Source organism: Ips typographus, linkage group LG6 (genome assembly GCF_016097725.1).
Source record: "Ips typographus isolate SLU linkage group LG6, UJ_Ityp_2.0, whole genome shotgun sequence".
Classification (NCBI taxonomy): domain Eukaryota; kingdom Metazoa; phylum Arthropoda; class Insecta; order Coleoptera; family Curculionidae; genus Ips; species Ips typographus.
In genome coordinates this window covers 7,395,247-7,416,579 of record NC_138427.1, presented here as the reverse complement: position 1 = coordinate 7,416,579, position 21,333 = coordinate 7,395,247, and the positions used below count along the sequence as shown (strand labels likewise).

The 21,333-nt window shown below is 31.9% G+C and overlaps 4 protein-coding genes across 4 annotated transcripts; 3 read left to right on the top strand and 1 right to left on the bottom strand.

Annotated features, from left to right (window-relative positions):
• The first annotated feature begins 3,060 nt into the window (after positions 1 to 3,060).
• On the top strand, positions 3,061 to 13,629 carry Traf-like (TNF-receptor-associated factor-like). The gene is made up of 11 exons (XM_081981901.1): positions 3,061 to 3,209; positions 9,798 to 10,020; positions 10,071 to 10,222; positions 10,762 to 11,330; positions 11,385 to 11,559; positions 11,616 to 11,881; positions 12,426 to 12,759; positions 12,808 to 12,942; positions 12,991 to 13,136; positions 13,191 to 13,343; positions 13,393 to 13,629. Exons 4-11 carry the CDS (start codon positions 11,262 to 11,264, stop codon positions 13,585 to 13,587), a joined length of 1,473 nt encoding a protein of 490 aa, XP_081838027.1. The 5' UTR covers positions 3,061 to 3,209; positions 9,798 to 10,020; positions 10,071 to 10,222; positions 10,762 to 11,261; the 3' UTR covers positions 13,588 to 13,629.
• A 419-nt stretch (positions 13,630 to 14,048) lies between these two features.
• LOC145730470 (uncharacterized) lies at positions 14,049 to 17,142 on the bottom strand. Its single transcript, XM_081981687.1, has 9 exons — positions 16,981 to 17,142; positions 16,501 to 16,931; positions 16,318 to 16,441; positions 16,033 to 16,254; positions 15,714 to 15,980; positions 14,848 to 15,278; positions 14,674 to 14,797; positions 14,405 to 14,626; positions 14,049 to 14,350 (listed from the first exon to the last, which is right to left on the bottom strand). Exons 1-9 carry the CDS (start codon positions 17,048 to 17,050, stop codon positions 14,088 to 14,090), a joined length of 2,154 nt encoding a protein of 717 aa, XP_081837813.1. The 5' UTR covers positions 17,051 to 17,142; the 3' UTR covers positions 14,049 to 14,087.
• A 209-nt stretch (positions 17,143 to 17,351) lies between these two features.
• On the top strand, positions 17,352 to 18,799 carry LOC145730607 (polygalacturonase-like). The gene is made up of 5 exons (XM_081981904.1): positions 17,352 to 17,507; positions 17,571 to 18,004; positions 18,055 to 18,178; positions 18,233 to 18,454; positions 18,508 to 18,799. The coding sequence occupies exons 1-5, from the start codon at positions 17,444 to 17,446 to the stop codon at positions 18,774 to 18,776; spliced, it is 1,113 nt and encodes a 370-aa protein (XP_081838030.1). The 5' UTR covers positions 17,352 to 17,443; the 3' UTR covers positions 18,777 to 18,799.
• A 799-nt stretch (positions 18,800 to 19,598) lies between these two features.
• On the top strand, positions 19,599 to 21,232 carry LOC145730606 (uncharacterized). Its single transcript, XM_081981902.1, has 6 exons — positions 19,599 to 19,756; positions 19,821 to 20,042; positions 20,159 to 20,370; positions 20,420 to 20,543; positions 20,596 to 20,817; positions 20,871 to 21,232. The coding sequence occupies exons 1-6, from the start codon at positions 19,603 to 19,605 to the stop codon at positions 21,116 to 21,118; spliced, it is 1,182 nt and encodes a 393-aa protein (XP_081838028.1). The 5' UTR covers positions 19,599 to 19,602; the 3' UTR covers positions 21,119 to 21,232.
• Positions 21,233 to 21,333: the final 101 nt, after the last annotated feature.

Genomic DNA, 21,333 nt, shown 5'->3' with positions numbered 1-21,333 from the left:
GAGGTTCAAGATCGCAGCGAAAGTTGAAAGTGTGATATAATTTTATTACATGCCGTATCTATATTTATCTAAAACAACAATATAACAGCTTACGTCTAGACAGTTTTTCATTTTCTATATTTACATAATTAGTTTATTTGCGACTTTAAGACAAACAAAGTAAAAACAATTAAACATAAAACATGGAATTAGAAAGATTTAAAATAAAAAAAAAGAGTATTTTACAAGAATATGAAAACTTTCGCAAATATCTCTGTTAATATTTAATTTCCTTAAACTAAACTAAGTTTATTTTTAAATTAAGGTTAATTTAGTATAGAATCAGCTTTTACAGACTGGCTTTGGGTTTAGTGTTACCTAATGATGTGTGTTATATGGAATTAAATCTGGGATAACCTTCTTTAGTCACACCAATGCCTGAAGAAACAATAATAAATCTCAAAACGTCGCACTCGTTTTAAACAGGTCAGTTTAATAAAGTTTCCTTCATCGTCTAACTTAATCAGTAAAAAAGTGGTAAGGAGGCAATCAACAAAAACCAAAATAAAAAAAAAAAACATAAAACTTTGAATGAAATGAGAATAAATAATATAAAATTAAAGTGAACAATAATAATATCTAAAACATGAAACTGATATTTAGATTTTATGGATTTTTGTTGATATTAAAAAAAATAAAGTTTTGACAAACATTCTTGACTAATTTAATAGTTACTAATTTAGTTTTCCTTTTCTCTAATATGTCCAATATCTCCAACAGTTTTTGAGATATTATAAGATCTAAATTCTGTAGAACTTTAAAAATACTCTTAAAACACTGTTTTTAAAACGTTTTTGCAATGTGACAAATTTCAAGGTAGGAAAAAATTAGAAAAATATTTTTAGATGCCGAACAAACATACAGAGTGTTTAGATAATGATTTTGATAATTAAAATTTAAAAAAATACTTTGAAATTTACCGTTAAACTTTTGTAATGTTAGAAGCAAATTGTTTTTCGAAGATTCACACATTTACGCCCGAATATAAAATTGTTATTAATTTTGTATTTGTTCAGTTGGATAATTAATATATTTACTCAGTGACAGATATGACGTATTTATCATTTAATAGTTTTCCTATTTATAAAGCTGTTTTTGCCAAAATTTATATTATTTTACAGGCTGGTAAGTATTTCTGCATAGAAACTGATTTTCAAAAAAATTTAAAACAACCTTAATTTTTCTCAATGTAACCTCCAATTTTTCATAACAATTACTTGTAATCATTTCCTTCTTGCACAAATAAAGACAGATAAATTGAACAAACATTCCAATAAACTAGAAAAGTGCATTATCATTTTCGACAACGTGCTATTTTTTTACTTTAAGCTGTTCTTATCGACACACTAAAATTTAATTTTTCATTTTGTTACTTTGAAAATAGAATTCTTAAATATAAAATGTTTTATGTTTATGTTCAGTTTTCACTTACAAATACGCTATGCCAATCCCTAACATTCAAAAAGAACCTCAAAAAATACAATTAATCGTAGTATGTGAACCTTTTCCTCTTTGAATCATTCCAAAGAACTTAACACAAAACCTTTTTTGGTGATTTTCTTTACAACTTGTGAAATTCAAGAATTCTAGAAAACTAACTATGTTGCGCATATTCCGACTAAAGTTTTGCTCATAAAAACAATTTAACATCTTTAGTTATTTAAATTTTTATTTGTGACAAATTTAATACTTTTTTTGGTAGTTTTAAAATCTTATTATACTAGAGAATAGACAAAATATATCTGAAATCGTTACCTTTTATTTGAACTACACATTATTTCAACCAATTATAAATTACATTTCGAATATACAGCTGTCAGGTATAAGTATAAGCGGTGGCGTAGGTTGCCATACAAGCGTTTTATTTATGAAAATGTTTAGCTGAAACGTCCAGGTAATGAAAAGGTTTCGCTCATTAACCATTTGGATAGGTTAGAACTGTGAAATGCTTCCAAATGCTTATTAAATTGTTAATAATAGTTTATTTAAGGGTTATTTCCACTGTTTTACATCCATATTGAAGGTCACTTAAACCCGTTGTCGGTCTAAAAAAAGCACGTGCAAGTAAATATTTGAGCCTTAGGCTAGACTGGAAAAGCAAATAATATTTGATCGAAACTAAAGCAATAACTTGTGTTATTTTCAAGTTACCAAATTATGAATCACTCATATTTTTGAGTTGGAATGGTCACGCCAATAAGATCTTTTGATCTGGCAAAGTGAAATTTGTATGAAAAACAGCTGGATTATTTAGATTTTTCGCAGTGACGTGTCTACTTGTCGAAATCTAAACCTAAAAATAATAAATAGTATTAACTTGAGGTTTTGTTCCAGGAGTAGGTAGTAAAGTAGGTCACATAGACCTTCCGGGACGGTAAAATCTGTTGCGTTTATTTTAAGAGTATCCAGGAACAGTTTGCATGAAGTTGAAACAGTTTTGTTTGATGGTGCTTAGTTTAAGAAAATTCAAAATTAATAACACTTAAGAGTCGCTGCTGATCTTACAAGAGTGTTAATTTTAGGCAATGAATAATTTTGGCGTTGCCAAACGATACGTAGCCTCAATGTGATTCAGCGAAAAACTATTGGTGAACAAAATTAGAACGACTGGTCTTTTGCGTGGGCGCGAAAACAACCTCGACTCAATTTTTCACTGAAAATTTCATTTGACAGACCGTAACGCAAAGTCTGTTCTTCCAAAAGCCAAAACCGTACGATTTGGTCTAGCTGGGATGATTAATGCTTTGGTGACGTTTTAACGAGATTAGGTGTTCCTATGTGCTTTTATTAGCCAGTTTAACAGACTTTTTAGTTACTTTTCAAAATTGTTTATAAAATCTTTCAGCAAGTGTTACTGGGAAACTGCAACCAGCGATTGCAGTTGTATAAACTTTCTTTTTTGACTTTGTGCCATCAAAAATGCTTGGATGAAAAATGGCAACAGCTGACGACGAAAGCTTCGTAAATAACTTTTAATCTAAAATCAGCTAAAATAATGATTGCCATACCGTGGAAAATTAAATATCAGATATCTAAAGTATGAAATACAATGCAGTTGAAACGAGCCTGAAATAATTCAAAGAAAAAAAAATGTAACACTTCAAGTGAGTTTAAGCCTAAAAATAACACGTGAATATGTGAGGAGAAAAGTACTTGAAATACCTGGGAAAGTAAGTAATTAGGCATACAGATTTTTCGTACTTTAATTGCCAAGGTACACAAAGATGACAAATAGACAACTAATTAGCAAACGATCTTAAATGAAGTAGATGATAATTTAGTATTAAAAGTTTAGTTTTTCAGCTTTAAATTTTGTTTTCACAAACATCTCTTTTGGTCGAAGATATTTGATTTAATTTTTAGTAGGCTTTACTTAAATCTATACAAAGTGTTTCAAATGTGCGTGTCTATTGTGTGGAAAATGTAATAATGTTGATGGGAAATCAAAGCAAGTATAAACACAGAGAAGCAATGCAAACTATGAAACGGACTTCATAGTCACAAAATATTGATTATTTTCATGATTTTGTATCTCAAAAATGCCTTTGCCATATTTAATGTACCAAAATGAGTTTTAACAAAAATTATGTACGGTTTCAAATAAGCTCTGAAACGAGATAATTTTCGTTTCACAAGTTTTTATCTGCCAATTAATATTGCTATAAGGTTTTTCAAAAACAACAAAGCAAGAAAAAAATTGGGATATTGTATTATTTCACGTTAATGCCATTTTTGGTAACTCTATTCTGAAAGAAAATCTCTTCTCCCCCATCTATTCAGATTATGTTTTTTAAAATTCCTATTGTCCAGTTTTAAATTTAAGTTATATTACTGGCTCATTTATCAATGTCCTGTTAAGTTTAGCAAGTGAATTGCTTCGATGACGACAGTGAAATTATTTGCAGTAATTGGTTTGTATTATAGTCTCTACAGACATTGAGAGTTTTTTTTATTTAACTTATTTTTGGCAGGTATGATGATTAATTCGTTAACAAAAAATATAAAAAACAGTCCTTCTTGTATCACCTTAAATTTCAACATTTTTAAAGCTTATTGACAATTTGAAAAAAAATAAAAAAAAAAAAAACATTGACTTTAAGCTCTTAAGTTGGCAGAAATCTATCCTAAAACTATTAATTAGATCGTCTGTTTAAACCCGCGTTTTGAGTTGATTTAGGTTAAACATCATTAATTTTAATTATCTTGCTAAATAAGCTCCAATATTAACTTTTGTTGCCAAACTTTGCTCTTTCATCATAAATTCAGGGTATCAAACCTAAAACAACACAAGTTTTATATGATGTTACATTGGATAGAAGGAGTTGCGCATTGAAATGATTTACAACTTTCTGCAAATACAAGAAACTTTTGATTATAGTATTTTCGGATGGCCAGATAAGTTAAAATCTAAACTGAAATCTGTTTTTGTACAGTAATATAATATCCAACAATCTGTGTTTTTGAAGCTGCTATGCAAAATTGGTAGCATAAATTGATGACCCCCATCTGTGCCAAATTTCGATATTATTCATATTCGAACTGTGTGGATCTATAAAAAAAAAACGATGCCTAATAATCCATTAGAAGTTCGTAATAGCCAAACTATGCGTATAATATCAAAAATAAGTTAAATTGCTGTTACTGTGTCATCCCAATTTGACTTGTAAACCGGAGACCACTACAACTTTACAAGGAATAAGCAAGTAGAAAAATACAATATGTAAAACACAATTATTACATAACAATAAACTAGTAGAAAAAGTCGTGCAGATGTTTCTGAACGAGATAGACCAGTTTGACATTGAAATCCTTTAAAATTTTATCGTAAACATAGTGATTTCATTCTTAATTTTAAATAGAGCAAAGCCATTAGATTAAAAATATTTTTGGAAAATGTCGTTTGGCACAAGTAGGGTGAATTGATAAATGACGCAATTAATCGTGGAGCTTAAAATGTACTCTAAGATTTAGGTGTACGTTTTATTGAAAATTTGTGAACAATAGTTTTTTTAGAAGAAAACTTATGTGCTCCTTGGAAGATGTTTTAGAAGATTACTGTTGCTAAGAAAAGAAAACTACAAAATGTTTTAAAATTTTCTAGAGAGAAATACGATAAAAAGTATGTTTCTAAATTTCCCCTAAACATCTTAATCTGGGCTAGTTGAAATTTGTACAAACTGAGAGAAAATGACTGATAAATTGTGAAATATAATTTAAGATGAATTTGAGGACACTGAAGAAGACTTAGAGCACCTTTGCAGCCACTAGAAAACACCAAAATTATGTAGCAATCTCATAAAAAAAATTTAAAAAATCCTGTAGAACAGAGTTCAGCAGATGATTAAATATGATGATGAGCAAGAGAAGAAAAGATGATCTTAGAAATAGAGTAAAAATATCTTAAAGCTATAGCAAGTATCCTGAGATGGTTGAACTTGTACAATCTTCTGCTAACTTGACGACAATTCTTACTGAAAGAAGTTTGATAAAAATTTCTAGATTAGATGAATTAATCATTTCTGTCGTGTATAATTTTACCACAATTTGGAAATAGCGTGCCTTAATTCAACTGGACAAAACGTTAAAGACAGCACATAGAAAATTGGAAAGATGTCTTTGCATCAATTAGAAAACCCAAAAATATGTCAAATCCTTTAGCGGAATGTCCAAAATTAGAGTCTTACTTTAATGCAGTTTATTCTACTCTTTTTGCAAAATTGCAAAAAAGATTCACCACTTTCTAGTAATGTAAATTGTCTCTCTTTCTATCATATAAGCTGGAGGGCATTTTGAGCTTAAACTATAAACCGCATTAAAATTATCCTTTTTTCCTAAAAAGAGCGACAAAAATACTCTGTAGCGCCATCTGGAAGCCAGGTTGTTATTTTTGACAAATTTGCCAAACTGTTAACACACTAGTTAAAGCAGATGTTTACAACAGTTGGCTATAGATGTCAGTAGTTGGTAGTGGAAAAATATCCAAAAAAGACCAATATAATTAAACCAAAATTGAATAACTGGTATACCTAATATAGTTATCTGGGTAAACTAGTTTTATAACTGGTTTTGGCACTATATTTGGATACAATGATAATATCACGATACTGAAGATTTTAGTTGGGTTATAAAATAAAACGAAATTATTAACCTTTCGTATATGCTTAACAGTTACATTTCATATAATTCGATCGCTGACGGTTGTCTATCTGCCTGTAATGTAATCAACCGACCTAAATGATTACCATAATCCATTCAGCATGGATTAACTAAAATGGTTTTTAGCGTCTATATAAGCAGTTTATAATGAAAGTAAGTTTACTGTCTGCAGTACTATTTTTAAACGGAATAATCACGTTTATTTGTGCCAAACATAATTGGATAAAGTGCGACGAAAATGCACCAAGCTTGTGTTCTTTGAATTGTTCGATTCCTCAAATGAAAATATTTCCAGTTAGAGAGTACTTTGGCAATAGAAACTATTCCGTAAGTATTTACTTTTGTTATTCCATATTTTGTTAAACACACAGTTTATATTTAAGTTTACTCACGAGTTCATATCTCTTCAAAGATGTTATGGGTGCTGTACAGGAAATAGGAGTTGTAAACCAAAAAAAAACGGAAGGGTTTCCCGACTTATAAAAGTTGGTATCATATCGTCAGTGGGTTGCCTTTACGAATTTATAAGTGTAGAAGAGCATACAGAGTGTTCTTGTACTAACAAGACACGTTAAAGTTACTGAACCAAATTAGTTGTATTGCTAATCCTGTGATATGCTTAAGAATAATATTAAGTTTTTATAAAGCATCATAAGCTAGGATCTGTGGCAAATTTAAAATAAACCATTATGTAAAATCTTGTCTGCTTAAATTATTGCTTCATCAGAATATTATATACATTCAACTACTTGTGTGAAAGTCTTATTTTGCTTTGGTAGGAAAATATAAGATGTGTGATGGAGAAAACTTGTATTTTCAGCTATTTCAAAAAAACAATCAGTCCAATCCCAACCCAGTTATAGTAAAAACAATTAGAAAAGTAAATCAAGTTTGAAAATTTGTATTTGTACTGTTTGTTTCCATAGCGGAAAAATTACTTTACGTCCTGAGGATTTCGATCATTTTTACAGCCCGTCTTTTTACGAGCACAGGTAAAGTATAAATAGTCCATACTATGACGAAAAACGTTGTACCTATCACAGGCCGAAAGAAGAACTTGACCGTTGACCGAATAAAATCAAACTTTGTCCTCGGGCGTATAATCTTCTTCTTTCAGCCCTTGACGTAAATAACTAGTGAGCGTCGTTATATTTTTGGTTTGATGACGTTCTTGGAAATTAATGTAAATTTCTCTGTATTAATCAAGTTTCGAATTTTTTCGGTCTAATGGGTTTTTACAAAAACTGCACCGCTGTAAAAAATTAGACCTCAAAATGATTCATTTAAATTTGCTACTATTTAAACTAATTTACTAACTGTACTGCTAAACCGCAGACACCAAACCACAGAAATTTTAGATTTTTGTCATAATATAGTACCTGAATATAATTAGAGTGAATTTTTATTATTTTAAGAGGTGTTCCAATTCTTTGTACAATTACGCTTTTAATAAACTTAATACACCGTTAGTCATTATCTAATCAAATTAGCTGAAAACCTATTTTGCTTGATCGAAGGTTACACATATGACTCAGACAATCGATAATGTATGGTACTACACATTACTAAGTAATGAATGAAAACAATATCATAAACTGGAAAACCGCCATGAGAAAGATTCATGAAATAAATCACTGTTAAATTGTAATAATTCTTATACGATAAAACATACATTTAATTAGCAGGTTGTGCAACATTTCCGACTAACATTGTGATTATAAAAATATTGTTAATTATACCAGTTGTAATCTGTTATCGTGGTCCGAAACCTATAAACTATGTTGACTTAAGACTGTTATATTGAGATTAAAAAAATAGCAGACTTGTCTAGCAGTAGACCGTCTATAGTTTTCAATGCACTGTTCTGGAAAAACCAACAATCTAAAACTTTCATTCATTCAAATATATTTCCCATAAATTATCAGGTCATATTTCTATTGATCATTACAAAAAAGTATGGTTTGGTATAAGTAAAAAAATAAATAGTAAAAATATAGTAAAAAAATTTAGTTAGCCTACTTGACAAATATAATAGCACTTATGTACCTCCTTATTAATTTTTTATCTCTTTTTTAACTAGATTAAACCAATATCTACAAAAATTATGTTTAAATCGTTGCTAAGCGTTGAATAATTAACTATTAAAAGAGCAAAATTTAATAAAATAATTTAAATAAAGAGTCATATCATATACCGTATTTCACACTACACGCAATATGTTTAGCCTTTTAAACTTTAATAAAAGCACTCATTACAAAAATAAAAAAACCGATAAATGATAATGTGTTAATATAGGAAACTCCAACGAAAACTGCATTCACGTCATATACGATTATTACGTCATAGAATGTCGCCAAACTTCTCAACATTTGTAAATGACACCAAATTTTGCTTGTTATTTGTCAAATGACAGTATTTGGGTTGGTTTAACAAATCACAAAAGTTTTGAATTTTTTTTTGAAATTTTAAATAAAATGACACAAATAAAAGTAGATGACACAAACTGTCACTTTTTGAATTTCCAAAAATATGGCACCTGCTATGACAACAAACTCAATTTTTATTGACAACGTTTACACCCATTAGGGTAATATAGAAATAATACTGTTCAATAATACGATAAACCAAATGCTCTTCAAAAAGTTTAAAGATATCTGAAATACCTCAAAAGTGACATTTTTCAATTTTCCCCTGAACTTTTTTGAATTTCACAAAAAAGTAACACTTCACATATTTCACATAAAAATAAGTGAGATGGGAAAATGGGACACCCTGTACTGTGAACAGCAAAAACAAGTTCTGCCAGATCTGTCAACTGAAAATTTACTGTTAGGAAAACTAATAGGAAATTAATGATGCAAGACGCAAAACAAGGTAATGGGAACTCACCTTAAGCGTTTTCTTTACGACGAATCTAAGTCTGTAATACAGGGTGGGCCAAATTAATTGTAGGATAATTCAAGAGTGGAAAGTACCTAAAAAATAAACTACTAAAACCATTTTTTGTTTTTAATTCCTATACAAAAAAAGTTACTCAAATAAAATTTTGAATAAATGTTCATCATTTTGAAGTGATTATTTAGAATTTTTTTCAATTTTTTAAAATAATCCGGACAAATAACAAAGTTTGACAGCTTTTTTACCAATTTCCTTAAGCTGTAATTTTAGAGCGTTGTGATGGGGCACATGTGCTAGCCCATACTTTTTCATAAGAAAAGTTTGTCTGAACATTTCTTTTCATTTTGCATAGTTTTTTATATATCATCATTTTTATACGCTTATACATAATGAAAATACATTATTACTTATACAAAAAAAATTAGTATCTGCCCAGATTATTTTAGTAGTTTTTAAGAGTATTTTAGAGTTTTAATTTAGTTTATTAATTAAGATAAAAAACTTTTTTTCTTGGGGCACATACTTAGGGCCCGCTAGCTCCGAAAGGCGGCACTTTTCAACCATAATTTATATGGCACTTTGGCGTTTACTTTTTATGTGCTTTGTACCCTTTAAGTATCCTACAATCAATTCGGATCACCCTGTATAGTATAAGAATTTTTGCGACACTTATGACTTGACTACAGCAACTTAATAATTTTTAGTATAAGATGATTTTTCTGGGAAATACTATGACTGAACCTGGGCTTTCAAGGATCTCTAGTTGTTATTTAACGTCCAGTTTGAAGACAATTCACCAACAGTGCGTAACTAACAAATTTGTATAAAGTAGCTTTGTTTGAATATTCTTGTCGGGACAATTTGAAGCAGTAGTAATGGCAATGTTTAGGAGCTGCAAAAAATGGATTCACAACATCAACATTTTCGGTAAATACTAACTAGTCTCAATTAGCATTTTCTAATCAAAGTGATTTTAGTGTTGATTTTCCTGTTTTTAAACGAGTTAGACCGGGTTAATTGTAAAAAATGGGAGAAGTGTTCAAATGAACCATTGTTGTGTAATATGAGTTGTTCGCCTCAAAATACACTAATTCCAGTTAGGCAGTATTTTGGAAACAAAACTTTTAATGTAAGTATTCTGTCTCTATACTACTATTTATATCAACTAGAATGTTTACATTATTTCACTAATTCGACTGGTAATAATCAATTTTTTTAGTGGTTTGAGGTTTTCTGAACCAACGTTAATTGTAATGAACCGTTTGACTGTTCTAAGGTCTTTCTCCTTATGAATGCTTATGCTTAAAAATTCTTGAAATGCTGTTATCACCTTGTGTTCATTTCTAAAAATTCTGTCTCGAGGTCACATGTTCCCATATACCATTCGTGCCCATAATATGATTTAAGAAATTGTAGACAATTATTCTATACTCTGTATAAACTTGAATAAGTAAATTGTTACTGAAAGTTTTTAAATTTTTAAATTCGGCCAATGCATCTAAGTTCGAAGTTAAGTGTTGAAAATTACCAAAAATTTTGCACTATTCTTTTGTGAGCAGTTTTAATTCAAAGAACAACCCTAGAAGACAAAATTACTTTTATTTATGTTTTTATTTAAGTTTCAATTCTATGTGCTTTTAATTTGAAAAACTATTGATATGTTTCAAGTATCGTGAAGAGTTCATAGAGGTCAAAAGGTGTAATGGATGCTGTGCGTATGGAAGGCGCTGTATACCAACACGAAACGGTACACGTTTGCGTCCAATGAAAGTTCTTATCACCACTATTCACTACCAATGCAGTGTTATAAAGGTAGAAGAGCACACAATGTGTCAATGTGAAGACCTTTCAAAAATCAAGGCAGCTGCAAGACTAATTTATTGATATTATAAACCAAGACTGTTATTTATAGAACCTGATTTATTTATGACTTTTTATTTATGAAAAATATGTGACTTTTAAATAAAAAATATGTGCTTTTGCTACTCATTTAAACTAACCTCATCCACTCCTGGATTTAAATAATGAGTACTTTCACTTGTAACTGCGCGATTTTTTATCAGCTTAAATTTCCTCTATTATCTTATCTACTGTACAAGTGATATCAATGTTGAATAATCCAGCCTTAGTGTATTTTGAAACCATCGTTCAGGTGCATTAGAATAGATATGAGTAATAACAGGCGCTCGTTCACCTGCTATTTTTGCAACCAGTTAATTGAAAACGAAACTGAGGTGGTAGGTACTTTGTAATTTTTCCAAAAGAAATTACTACAGATAAATCGCTTCAAGGGCCACACATCTTTATGCTCAAAAGTTCTTATACCATGTCCGTACAAATGTGGTTCGTACGTTCCAAGAGCAAGTTTGCCCAAACACAAAATGGAATGCACCAACAACGTGAGGAAATCCGCTAGTTTTGACATGGAGACCAGCAAGACCATGACAAATAACTTTGCGTCCCTTGGTAAGTATAAACATAAAATAAAGGAATAGCATTGAAATTTTGGTTTGAAAACACAGGCCGCAATCCATTACCATCCACAACCAAACCGAACGGTAGCCTCAAAATACAAGACCAAGTTGCCAACCTACAAACACAAATTGTGGAACTTCAACGACGTTTAGCACTGGCAAATCAAAATTCTACCAAAAATGATTCAGCCAATTCTTCCAACTCAGATCTGACGGATCTGAAAAATACAGTGAAACAACATTCACAAACTATCCAGAAAACGAATTATATTAATGGATTTTTGCTCGAATGGAAGAAAAAAATTGATTTACAGGTTAGTTAATACTTATGTACAAATAATTTACTAATACCCAAAAAAACTGATAAGATGATAAAATATAGTGGAGAACTATTAATAAGCATTAAGAATCACAAAGTTTGAAATACTGGTCGTAAATCACAAGATGCTGCTTATTCAGACAGTTGTTCTGAAAAAAGTTTAATAAAATCAATATCTACTCAAAGAAGTTATAGATATTCAAGAGTTAGTTTAGTAGATGATAGACACTAATGATGATAGATAAGATGGTTTCTGATTTCATTTGTTTGTTCCATCAATAGAAAGAGCTCTCTATAGGTACTAGATATTTGGTACATATTACTATTGTTGATATTTGAAAATACAATTTTCTTTTCAAGCTCCCTTTATATCCACTTTTTTCAACTAAATATCCATGAGTCGTCGTTTTATGCAATTTGTTAAAATCCTCAATTTTGTTTTTTATATAATTCTTGTCAACTTTCTTTATACTTGAATAACCATTAAAGTTGTCATATCCAGAATAAAACAAACTTTTAAATACTAAAAAAACTTTCAGTTAACATCCCTAACCAACTCTACCACAACCCTGGATACGATCAAGCAAGAAACCACCAAACACCAAATTCAAATACAAGAGAAGCTTCTACAGTTGCAGAATTTGCAAATGGACTTAAACCGACTGAAAGAAACGTTGTACAAAAACGATTCACGTTCCAAAAACGTTGAAGCTGATTTTGCTAGAAACTTAGAAGAGATTCGATTCACATTTAATCGACAGAACGAGTCGTTTGAGAAAATGTGGTTGGAACAGACTGACGTAATCCAAAATCTTTTGAAGGAGATTCAAAGTGTTAAAAACAGTATTGATGAGCAAAAAGCTAAATACGCAGGTATGGTGTCAATTGCGATTTTGTTATAATCTATTGTTGTCTTTTTAGGTTTAGTGTTTGATTTCAGGGCGGTTAGCCAAATATCTTCTGAGACTGCTGAAAAAGTTGAAATTTTAGAAAGGGATTTTAACATTGTTAGACAAGAAGTTAATCAATTGAAAATCAATATGGAAATTCTAGAAGGTAAGCACAATTACAATCTAAACAATTGCTACATGTCAATGATTGCAGATCTTAGTAGCGATGACAATACAAAGTGCCAGAGATTGATTTGGAGAATAACAGACGTTGAGTCTAAATTGAAGAGAGCCAAAGAAAATGACATTGTTTTGAAAAGTCCTATTTTCTACACACATGAATACGGATATAAAATTAGGGTAAAGTTTTGCAGAAGACATCAAAATAAACTGACTGATTTTATTAATTCACAGGTTTTACTATACATTAATGGATTAAAAAAGTGGAAAGATCGTTATGCATTGGCATGTCTTCACGTTCTAAAAGGAGAATACGACCCACTTTTAGAATGGCCCTGCCTTATTGAAGGATATATTACATTACGAGACGTCGTAGAAAAATCTCAGGTAAATTACTATAAAAGCCATGATTATAAGTTAATGTGGTTTTTCCCAGAAAAAAGACTTTTCAAAATACATAAAAACTAAAAAATCAAGCGGTGACGAGGATGAAGACGAACCACAAGAATCAACATCAACCTATATTTTTATTCCACATTCAGTGTTGCTTAAGGAGAAGTACCTACAGGACGACACGATTTTCTTAGATATTTCCATTAACGATAAAAGCAAACACGAAACCAGTTTATAATTTTAAATTCATGTAATAATTAAATGCAAGCAAGACTTTCAACACATATTTCATTCAATTTAATTCATTAAAATTTTAATAACCAAACCAATTTAAATATTAAAGTAAATTATTAATACTAATCCCCAAACTAGAGTATCTGATATAAGTTTGGTAGTAACAGTTAATGATGCAAATATACTTTCTATATTTTTTAGCATTTGACTACATTTGCGGGTTCCTCATCTACATCGATAAGTATGTGAATACTGACAGTTCTCATTGCTACCAACACTACAAACTGTCAAATAAACTTTTCATGCATATAAGTTGATACAAGCTTTTAGAATTGACATCATTCTATTTTTGTTTGTCGCAGTGTCTTAAAGCTCCACCTTAATACCTTTAAACTAATTTCAAGAAATGCGTTTGTGTTTCCCTTTTCTCTGTTCTGACAGCTTTATGTGAAATAACTTATCCCAACAATTGCATCACTTTATTTACTTTTAACAAATTCATGGTTAGCACTCGAAACCAGTAGGAACATAATTACATTCACTAGCCTTAGAACCTGAGACTAATACATTAGTAAACGACCAGTCGAAACAGCCTTCATCGGCACAAAGAATGTAAATGGGCACAGCTCCATCTTCCACTATACCTACAATGTTGTCAAACGTCAAATTTTTAATGGGAATATGATTACTGGGTTCGTCAGGAAATGTACTGTTGGGTGGCAAGTTTCTGTAGTTTTCCTGGATGTTGATACCGTATTTGAGAACACCTTAACAGAATGACAATTTGCTAAAACGCTTTTTAAATTTGCTACCAAACTGACCTTCAAACTGGATATTTTCATAGGTGACGTTTTGTAAAAGACCTGGAGCACCATCGACGTGAGTTTTTATATGGATACCATTATCACTTCCCATCAAAATTGAGTTTCTAACAGTAACATTCTCTATGTGATTCTGCTCGTAGGTTTCGTTACCACAACTTACAGAAATGCTAAGTCCATGACTACCAAAGCAAATAAAGTTATCTATGAGAATGTTGGAACCTAAAACGCATTTTTTTTATAAACAAATTTGCTAAGTTGTCTCTTACCGCATCTGGTACAGACACAATCATCCTGGTTGGATACTACGCTATTAGTTAAAACAATATTACTAGAATTCCAGACAATAAAACCATCAGTGTTGTGGCCAGCTTTGTCAGAGCCAGCAACATCCTTAAAAAAAACTTGATACTGCAGTATCAAGTTAGTAACTCAAAACTAACCTTAGCTCCAAGAGAAGCGTCAATAGTCCACCCATCAAATGTAACATCTGTTGAATCATAAATCATCGTGCACTGTACTGGGTTGTTCAAAACATGTATGTTATACATGGCAGAATTGTGGAGCTGCAGATGAAAGAAAGTTGGTTTTGGTGTTCCCCAATTGCCCAAACCATCCCAATATAACGGTCCTTGACCATCCAAAATAGAATCTTCTTCTCCTTTGAAAACTACTTCAGTTCCGTTGATTTCTATTAGGGGACCGAGCCATTGTTTGTAACCAAAAGTGGTGGTTCCTCTAAATGTGACTGTGGTACCACTCCTGAGGTGCAGTCTTAAAGTTTCACCAGCAGGTACTTCTAGATTGTCGAGAATGATATCATTGCAGGTTTCTAATGCTGTGGGAACTTCATCAAAATTTGTCACGGTACAACCTGGATCGATTATTCAATTGTCATCAAGGAGTATAACAAGTAATAAGTTTCTTACCTAAAACAATATTGCTAAGGCAAAAACCAATCATCAAAACTACTGAGGAGTGAAAGCTCTCCATTTTGTATTAAATTACTGTCGATTGGAATCGTACGATTTTATATTATTTATAAATCAGGGGTAGATGAGATAAAAACTCTCAAGACACTTGATTGAAGTGATTGCACGTAATTCTACAATCTGCTCAGTATTTTTTAGCTAAAATAAGTATTTGCTTATGCATTTACTCATTTTTTATTTAAGTTGAGGAATTGCCTTGGATATCTTGTTCGTCTTCAGTCAGACAGTTTTGTGAGAAGGTTTTCCTTGATAACTGTGGGAGTATTGAAACAATAAAAACGGACATTAATAATGTTTTTTTTATTTTTTTTAACTTTAACATTGGTAATCAAAGTCTGTTGGAACAAAACTACAGTTACTTGGTTTAGCACCTTCTACAACAACATTAGTAAACTTCCAATCAAAACAACCATCCTCAGCACATAGAATATAAATTGGAACTGCACTATCCTCAACTAAACCGACAATATTACTGAAACTAAGATCTTTTATAGGAATATTATTCCTTGGAAAGCTTGGAAAGGTTCCGTTTGGAGGAGTATTTACATAGTTTTCCTGGATGTTTATACCATATTCTGTAGGACCTGAAATGCGCATCCTAAATTTGAAATCAGTTCCAAATTACAGCCCACTAACCGTTAATTTCTATGTTTTCATAAGTGATGTTCTGTAGAAGACCATTGCCACCATCTGTGTGGGTTTTAATATGAATTCCATTAGTCCCACCGTTCATAAATGAATTCTTGAAGGTTACATTCTGTAGAACGTTCAGTTCGTAAGTGTCATTGCTAAATCCTAAGGAGACACTTAGACCGTGACTTCCGTAACAGGTGAAGTTATCCACTAAGATGTTGGCACCTATTTTTGTTGTATAGAAAAAAATCTTACTGAGACTATGGTGATGATTTTGTTAATACCTACCACATCTCATATGAACGCAATCATCCTGATTGTAAATCACTCCATTAGTTAAGACTATATTGGTGGAATTCCAAATGACAAAACCGTCGGTGTTGTGGCCAGCTTTACCAACTTCAGCCACTTCCTGTAAATTAAATTTGTAATCGGATTATCTTCGTAGTAGTAATCATTTTGGAAAATTACTGGAGCTCCACTAGAGATGTCTATAGTCCATTCTTCCAGTCTAACATCAGTAGAATCATACAACATAGCACAATGCACAGGACTGTTCAAAATATGAATGTGGTTCATCACAGAATTGTGAAGCTGAATAGTGAAAAACCTGGGTTTCAACGAACCCCATATTCCTAAACTGTCCCAATAAAGTGGTCCTTGACCGTCTAGCAGTGAACCTTCTTCTCCTTGGATTACTACATCAGTTCCATTAATCTCTACCAGAGGACCATACCACTCTTGAAAACCAAAAGTGGTGGTTCCTCTAAATGTGAGTGAGGTACCATCTTGCAAATGTAGTTTTAAAGTTTCTCCTGCTGGGACTTGAAGACTGTCTAAAATGATGTTATCGCAAATGGCCAAAGCTACTGGGACTTGATCGAATCTAGTCACTAGACAACCTGCAGAAAACTAGTTTTAAAAAATATTGAGTGGTAATTAGTTACCTACCAAAAGCACCACTGCAATTGACGATGCAAATCACAGCTAAGGAAAGTGCTAAGCAGCGTAGACTTTGCATTTTAAGTACGATCTGTCTGTATGATTTATATATTTTGTATTTTCAATGATTGTTATATGGTATAGACACTTACACGTTATCAAAACCAAGTAGATTGCAAAATTAAAGTGTTTATGCTTTTTATGTTTTAATATATCGTTCAAGTTAAACATTTTTTGTTAATTTTATAATGATTAATACGTCATACACTTGCAGTTTTCATACTTCACTCATTATTTGAACTGATATTCTGCTACATTCTCCATCTATTATTTTGGAAAAGGTGACAACAGATGACAATAGATTATAATCATCAATTTTTAATACCAAAAAGCTACTCGAGCTATTTGATAACTTTTATCAAATAAAACGAATGTTTTGTTAGCATTAGTTACAAGCGACTTAAACAACAAAATGGTTGGTTATCACTACATTTTAGCCCTTCTATTTTTCCACTGTCTTACTCAAGTAGCCTTCAGTACGTGAATGCTGAATGCCAAATTTTTATTGTACTAATTATTGTATGTTCTACTGAATGTAGGTTGTTTGGTTACAAAATTTGGTCAAGTGCCTGTAGCTCTGGAGATTTGTGATGAAATTGTTTTAGACAATCTCCTAGTCCCAGCAGGAGAAACCCTCAAACTCACCCTTAGAAGTGGTACTACGGTTAAATTTAGGGGAACCACTACTTTCAGTTACTATGAATGGGAAGGACCTTTAGTGGAAATTAACGGAACTGACGTAATCATCCAGGGGGAAGACGACTCTCTTCTAGATGGACAAGGAGAACTTTACTGGGATGGAAAAGGAGAATGGAGTTCAATCGTGAAACCAAAATTTTTCATCATCCAGCTGCACAATTCTGTGATGTCCAATATCCATGTTTTGAACCACCCTATTCATTGTGTTTTGCTTGCTGATTCTTCAAATGTCACTCTGGATGGTTGGAGTATTAACTCTGAAAGTGGTAATGTAGTAAGTATATGACGTAATTGTAAAGCGAAAAAAAACTAGAGTTTTTAAAGATTGTAACTGGTCTTGGCAAAGCAGGCGCCAACACTGACGGTTTTGATATATGGAATTCTACTGATGTGGTTTTGACTAATGGTATTGTTAACAATCAAGACGACTGTGTGGCTATTCGATGTGGTATGCTTGTATTTGTAAGCATTTTGTAAACCAAAAGATAAAAGTAATTTCCAGGCGCCAATATATTAGTAGAAAATTTTGTTTGCTATGGAGGTCACGGTCTAAGCTTATCTGTGGGATTTAGTAACGAAACCTACGCACAGAATGTCCTTCAGAACGTAACCATCAGAGACTCTATTTTGAAAGGTGGTGACAATGCTATTCATATCAAGACACACGTTGATGCCATTGAGGGACTTGTACAGAACATCACCTATAAAAACATTGAATTTCAAGGTTGGTTTTAACTCAATACTTTGACTTGAAATCTATTTTAATTGTTAACTTAGATATTGTCAAGTATGGGATCAAAATCCAGGAAAACTACATTAACACTCCACCCAATGCCAGCGTTCCTGATAACCCAAAGAACAACATTCCTATCAAGGATTTGAAGTTGTACAATATTGTAGGAACAGTAGAAAATACTGCCGTGCCAGTTTATATTTTGTGTGCCGAGGAGGGTTGTTTTGATTGGGATTTTACCAATGTTATTGTACAAGGCACTAAAGCTAATAATTGCAGCTACTTACCCAGTAACTTTGAATTTGAATGTTAGTATTAAACCAATTAATTACCGTATTTGGTTATTTTAATGTAATAGATTTAGAATTTAAATAAGTTTTGCCTGCCAGAGTTAAGAATTGAAACAACAAGCTGATTCTCTTTGAGGGTGTCTGAGTAAAACTTCTTCGATACTTCTGCAGGACAAGGAATTAGAAAAAACCTGGATCAATATTATTAAAGTTGTATTTTTCTTTTAATTTGAAAAACTTTCATGTCCTCGACTGTCAAAAAAGCATTTAGTGATGTAATAAGCCCACTCGATGACCGACACACAGTAGAAAAGGTGTGAGAAGTAAGAAAACACAAAGGTAGAAAGATACACAGATTCTATTTAGGCTATTTTGTATTTAATCAGTCATGAAAAAATATTTCTCTTTTTATCCTCTGTATATCAGATATTGAATTACATAAACATTTTCTTTCATTAAAAAAAAATCTTAAATATATCAGTAAAACAATAACGAAATGATTATGATTTGAAGAAGTTCTTAAAATTTCGACTGTTTACTTTTATCTCCATAAAAGCCTCTTTTGCTATCTGACATAGATAAAAATCATTATGTTGTCAACTGCATAAGTATCAAACTTTCCATAAATTTAAAGTTAGTATAACAGGCGTCCCAAAATTTTCAGTTTTATCTTACTCTATATGTTTAGTGCAGGTTACAAGACAATATTATCATGCTGGCAAACAACCTTGATATTAACACATCAGGATACGATTTAAATATAAAGGATTAGTTTTTACATAAATAAAAATTTCTACACCAGTAAGTTCAACAACTCTGTATACATACTGCAGATAATCTAAAGTATATATGCGGGTACCTACATTTTTCAGAATCACTGATTTTAACAATTTGTTATTTAATATTCTAAACATGAATATTTTACTTTTTGGGGTTGTTCTTCTTCTGCAAACCTCTTTTCATGTTTTAGTTGGGGCGTCTTCAATTCGTGACATACCAGAAGGTTGGTAAAATCCAATTTAAATCCGGGTTTCAGGTAGGTACATAATGTGATTTCTCACTTTTAGAATGCATTGTGACCAATTTCGAACAAGTATCAACAGCCGTAGAAAACTGTCTTGATCTAGTTCTGGACAGTATCTACGTACCTGCAGGTGAAACGTTGAATTTGCCTCTGCGAAACTCTGCTAAACTGACTTTCCGAGGTAATATTACTTTCGGTCATGCCATACGGAAGGGATTTTTGGTTATTATTAATGGTACCGACGTGGTGGTTGAGGGTGAAGAAGGTATGAGTATACAGAGTAAAAATTGGAGATATTCTTATACAATATTTAAGAACATGTATTTCTGGTCAAAACAATTTTCAACGAATAAATAAATTCACTGAAAATCATCATTTAAGGTTCTGTTTTGGATGGTCAAGGAAAACTATACTGGGATGGTCACGGTTCAACATCCGGCACCGCAAAACCTCAATTTTTCGCCTTAACCCTACACAATTCTATCGTTAGAAATCTTACAGTAGTTAATAGTCCAGTTCATTGTGTCCAATTTTGGCACTCTACTAACGTTGAGTTGTATAACGTACTCATTGATAATTCAGCTGGAGAAGAGGTTTGTCCAACACCTTAAACAATTTTTTTATACTAATGTGCATACACAGCCAGACCCCACCAACACCACCATGGGTAAGAATACTGACGGATTTGATGTGCGTAACAGTACCAATATAGTGATCAGAAACAGCGTGGTTTTCAACCAAGATGATTGTGTGGCTATTAACTCAGGTTGTAACTTTCATTTAGATCAAATAGTTGGGAAATAATAAACTTCCAACAGGAGCAAATATACTCATAGACGACTTGGTATGCTATGGAAGCTACGGTTTAAGTATTTCGGTAGGATTCAGCAAAGACAATTTCCTCCTGAACACTGTCGAAAATGTTACCATCAGGAATTCAGTGCTTACTTTAGGACAAAACGCTATTCACATCAAAACTCATGTGGATGGTGGTGAAGGGATTATTCGGAATGTTACCTATCAAAACGTCGAATTTGTTAGTACGTAATTTACTTAAATTTCATGGAGACTATCTGAACGTGTTTTTTTGCAGACTCTACAAGGTACGGTATCAAAATCCAGGAAGATTACGGCAGTTCTAGTGGTGGCCTTCCACAAAACAATATCCCCATTAAAGATCTGACTTTTGAGAACATTGTGGGAGGTGTTGGACCCAATGCGATGCCCATTTATATATTGTGCGCGGAAGATGGTTGTTTTGACTGGAAGTTTGACAATGTCTTCATATACGGCAACGTGGAAAATAGTTGTACAAATGCCCCTGAAGGTATAACGTGTTAACAACAGAAGATGACCTAATTAATTAATTGAATATACAAGATTGTAAAATAGTTGCAGCTTAATTAATTCTGTTTTTACTCAAAACTATGCACAATAAAGTAATTGTGCAGATAGTATTCTGTGTGTAAAAAGTCCGACAACCCTGAATTATTTCAGAAAATATACAACTTATGGAAAAACTTCCTATATAAAAATTGACCCATTCTAAACGTTTT

What these genes read in the sequence shown, in the direction of transcription:
- LOC145730470 (XM_081981687.1), bottom strand. Translation starts at nt 17,050, where the DNA reads ATGCAAAGTCTACGCTGCTTAGCACTTTCCTTAGCTGTGATTTGCATC. An exon ending in ACATCTCTAGTGGAGCTCCA is followed by an intron (nt 16,442 to 16,500) that starts GTAATTTTCCAA and finishes TTTAATTTACAG; the next exon opens with GAAGTGGCTGAAGTTGGTAA. An exon ending in TTGTGTCTGTACCAGATGCG is followed by an intron (nt 14,627 to 14,673) that starts GTAAGAGACAAC and finishes AATGCGTTTTAG; the next exon opens with GTTCCAACATTCTCATAGAT.
- LOC145730606 (XM_081981902.1), top strand. Translation starts at nt 19,603, where the DNA reads ATGCGGGTACCTACATTTTTCAGAATCACTGATTTTAACAATTTGTTA. An exon ending in GGTGGTTGAGGGTGAAGAAG is followed by an intron (nt 20,043 to 20,158) that starts GTATGAGTATAC and finishes TCATCATTTAAG; the next exon opens with GTTCTGTTTTGGATGGTCAA. An exon ending in TCAAAACGTCGAATTTGTTA is followed by an intron (nt 20,818 to 20,870) that starts GTACGTAATTTA and finishes GTTTTTTTGCAG; the next exon opens with ACTCTACAAGGTACGGTATC.
- LOC145730607 (XM_081981904.1), top strand. Translation starts at nt 17,444, where the DNA reads ATGGTTGGTTATCACTACATTTTAGCCCTTCTATTTTTCCACTGTCTT. An exon ending in TCTTACTCAAGTAGCCTTCA is followed by an intron (nt 17,508 to 17,570) that starts GTACGTGAATGC and finishes TACTGAATGTAG; the next exon opens with GTTGTTTGGTTACAAAATTT. An exon ending in ACTCTGAAAGTGGTAATGTA is followed by an intron (nt 18,005 to 18,054) that starts GTAAGTATATGA and finishes GAGTTTTTAAAG; the next exon opens with ATTGTAACTGGTCTTGGCAA.
- Traf-like (XM_081981901.1), top strand. Translation starts at nt 11,262, where the DNA reads ATGAGTAATAACAGGCGCTCGTTCACCTGCTATTTTTGCAACCAGTTA. An exon ending in TTGAAAACGAAACTGAGGTG is followed by an intron (nt 11,331 to 11,384) that starts GTAGGTACTTTG and finishes AATCGCTTCAAG; the next exon opens with GGCCACACATCTTTATGCTC. An exon ending in AAATAACTTTGCGTCCCTTG is followed by an intron (nt 11,560 to 11,615) that starts GTAAGTATAAAC and finishes TTGAAAACACAG; the next exon opens with GCCGCAATCCATTACCATCC.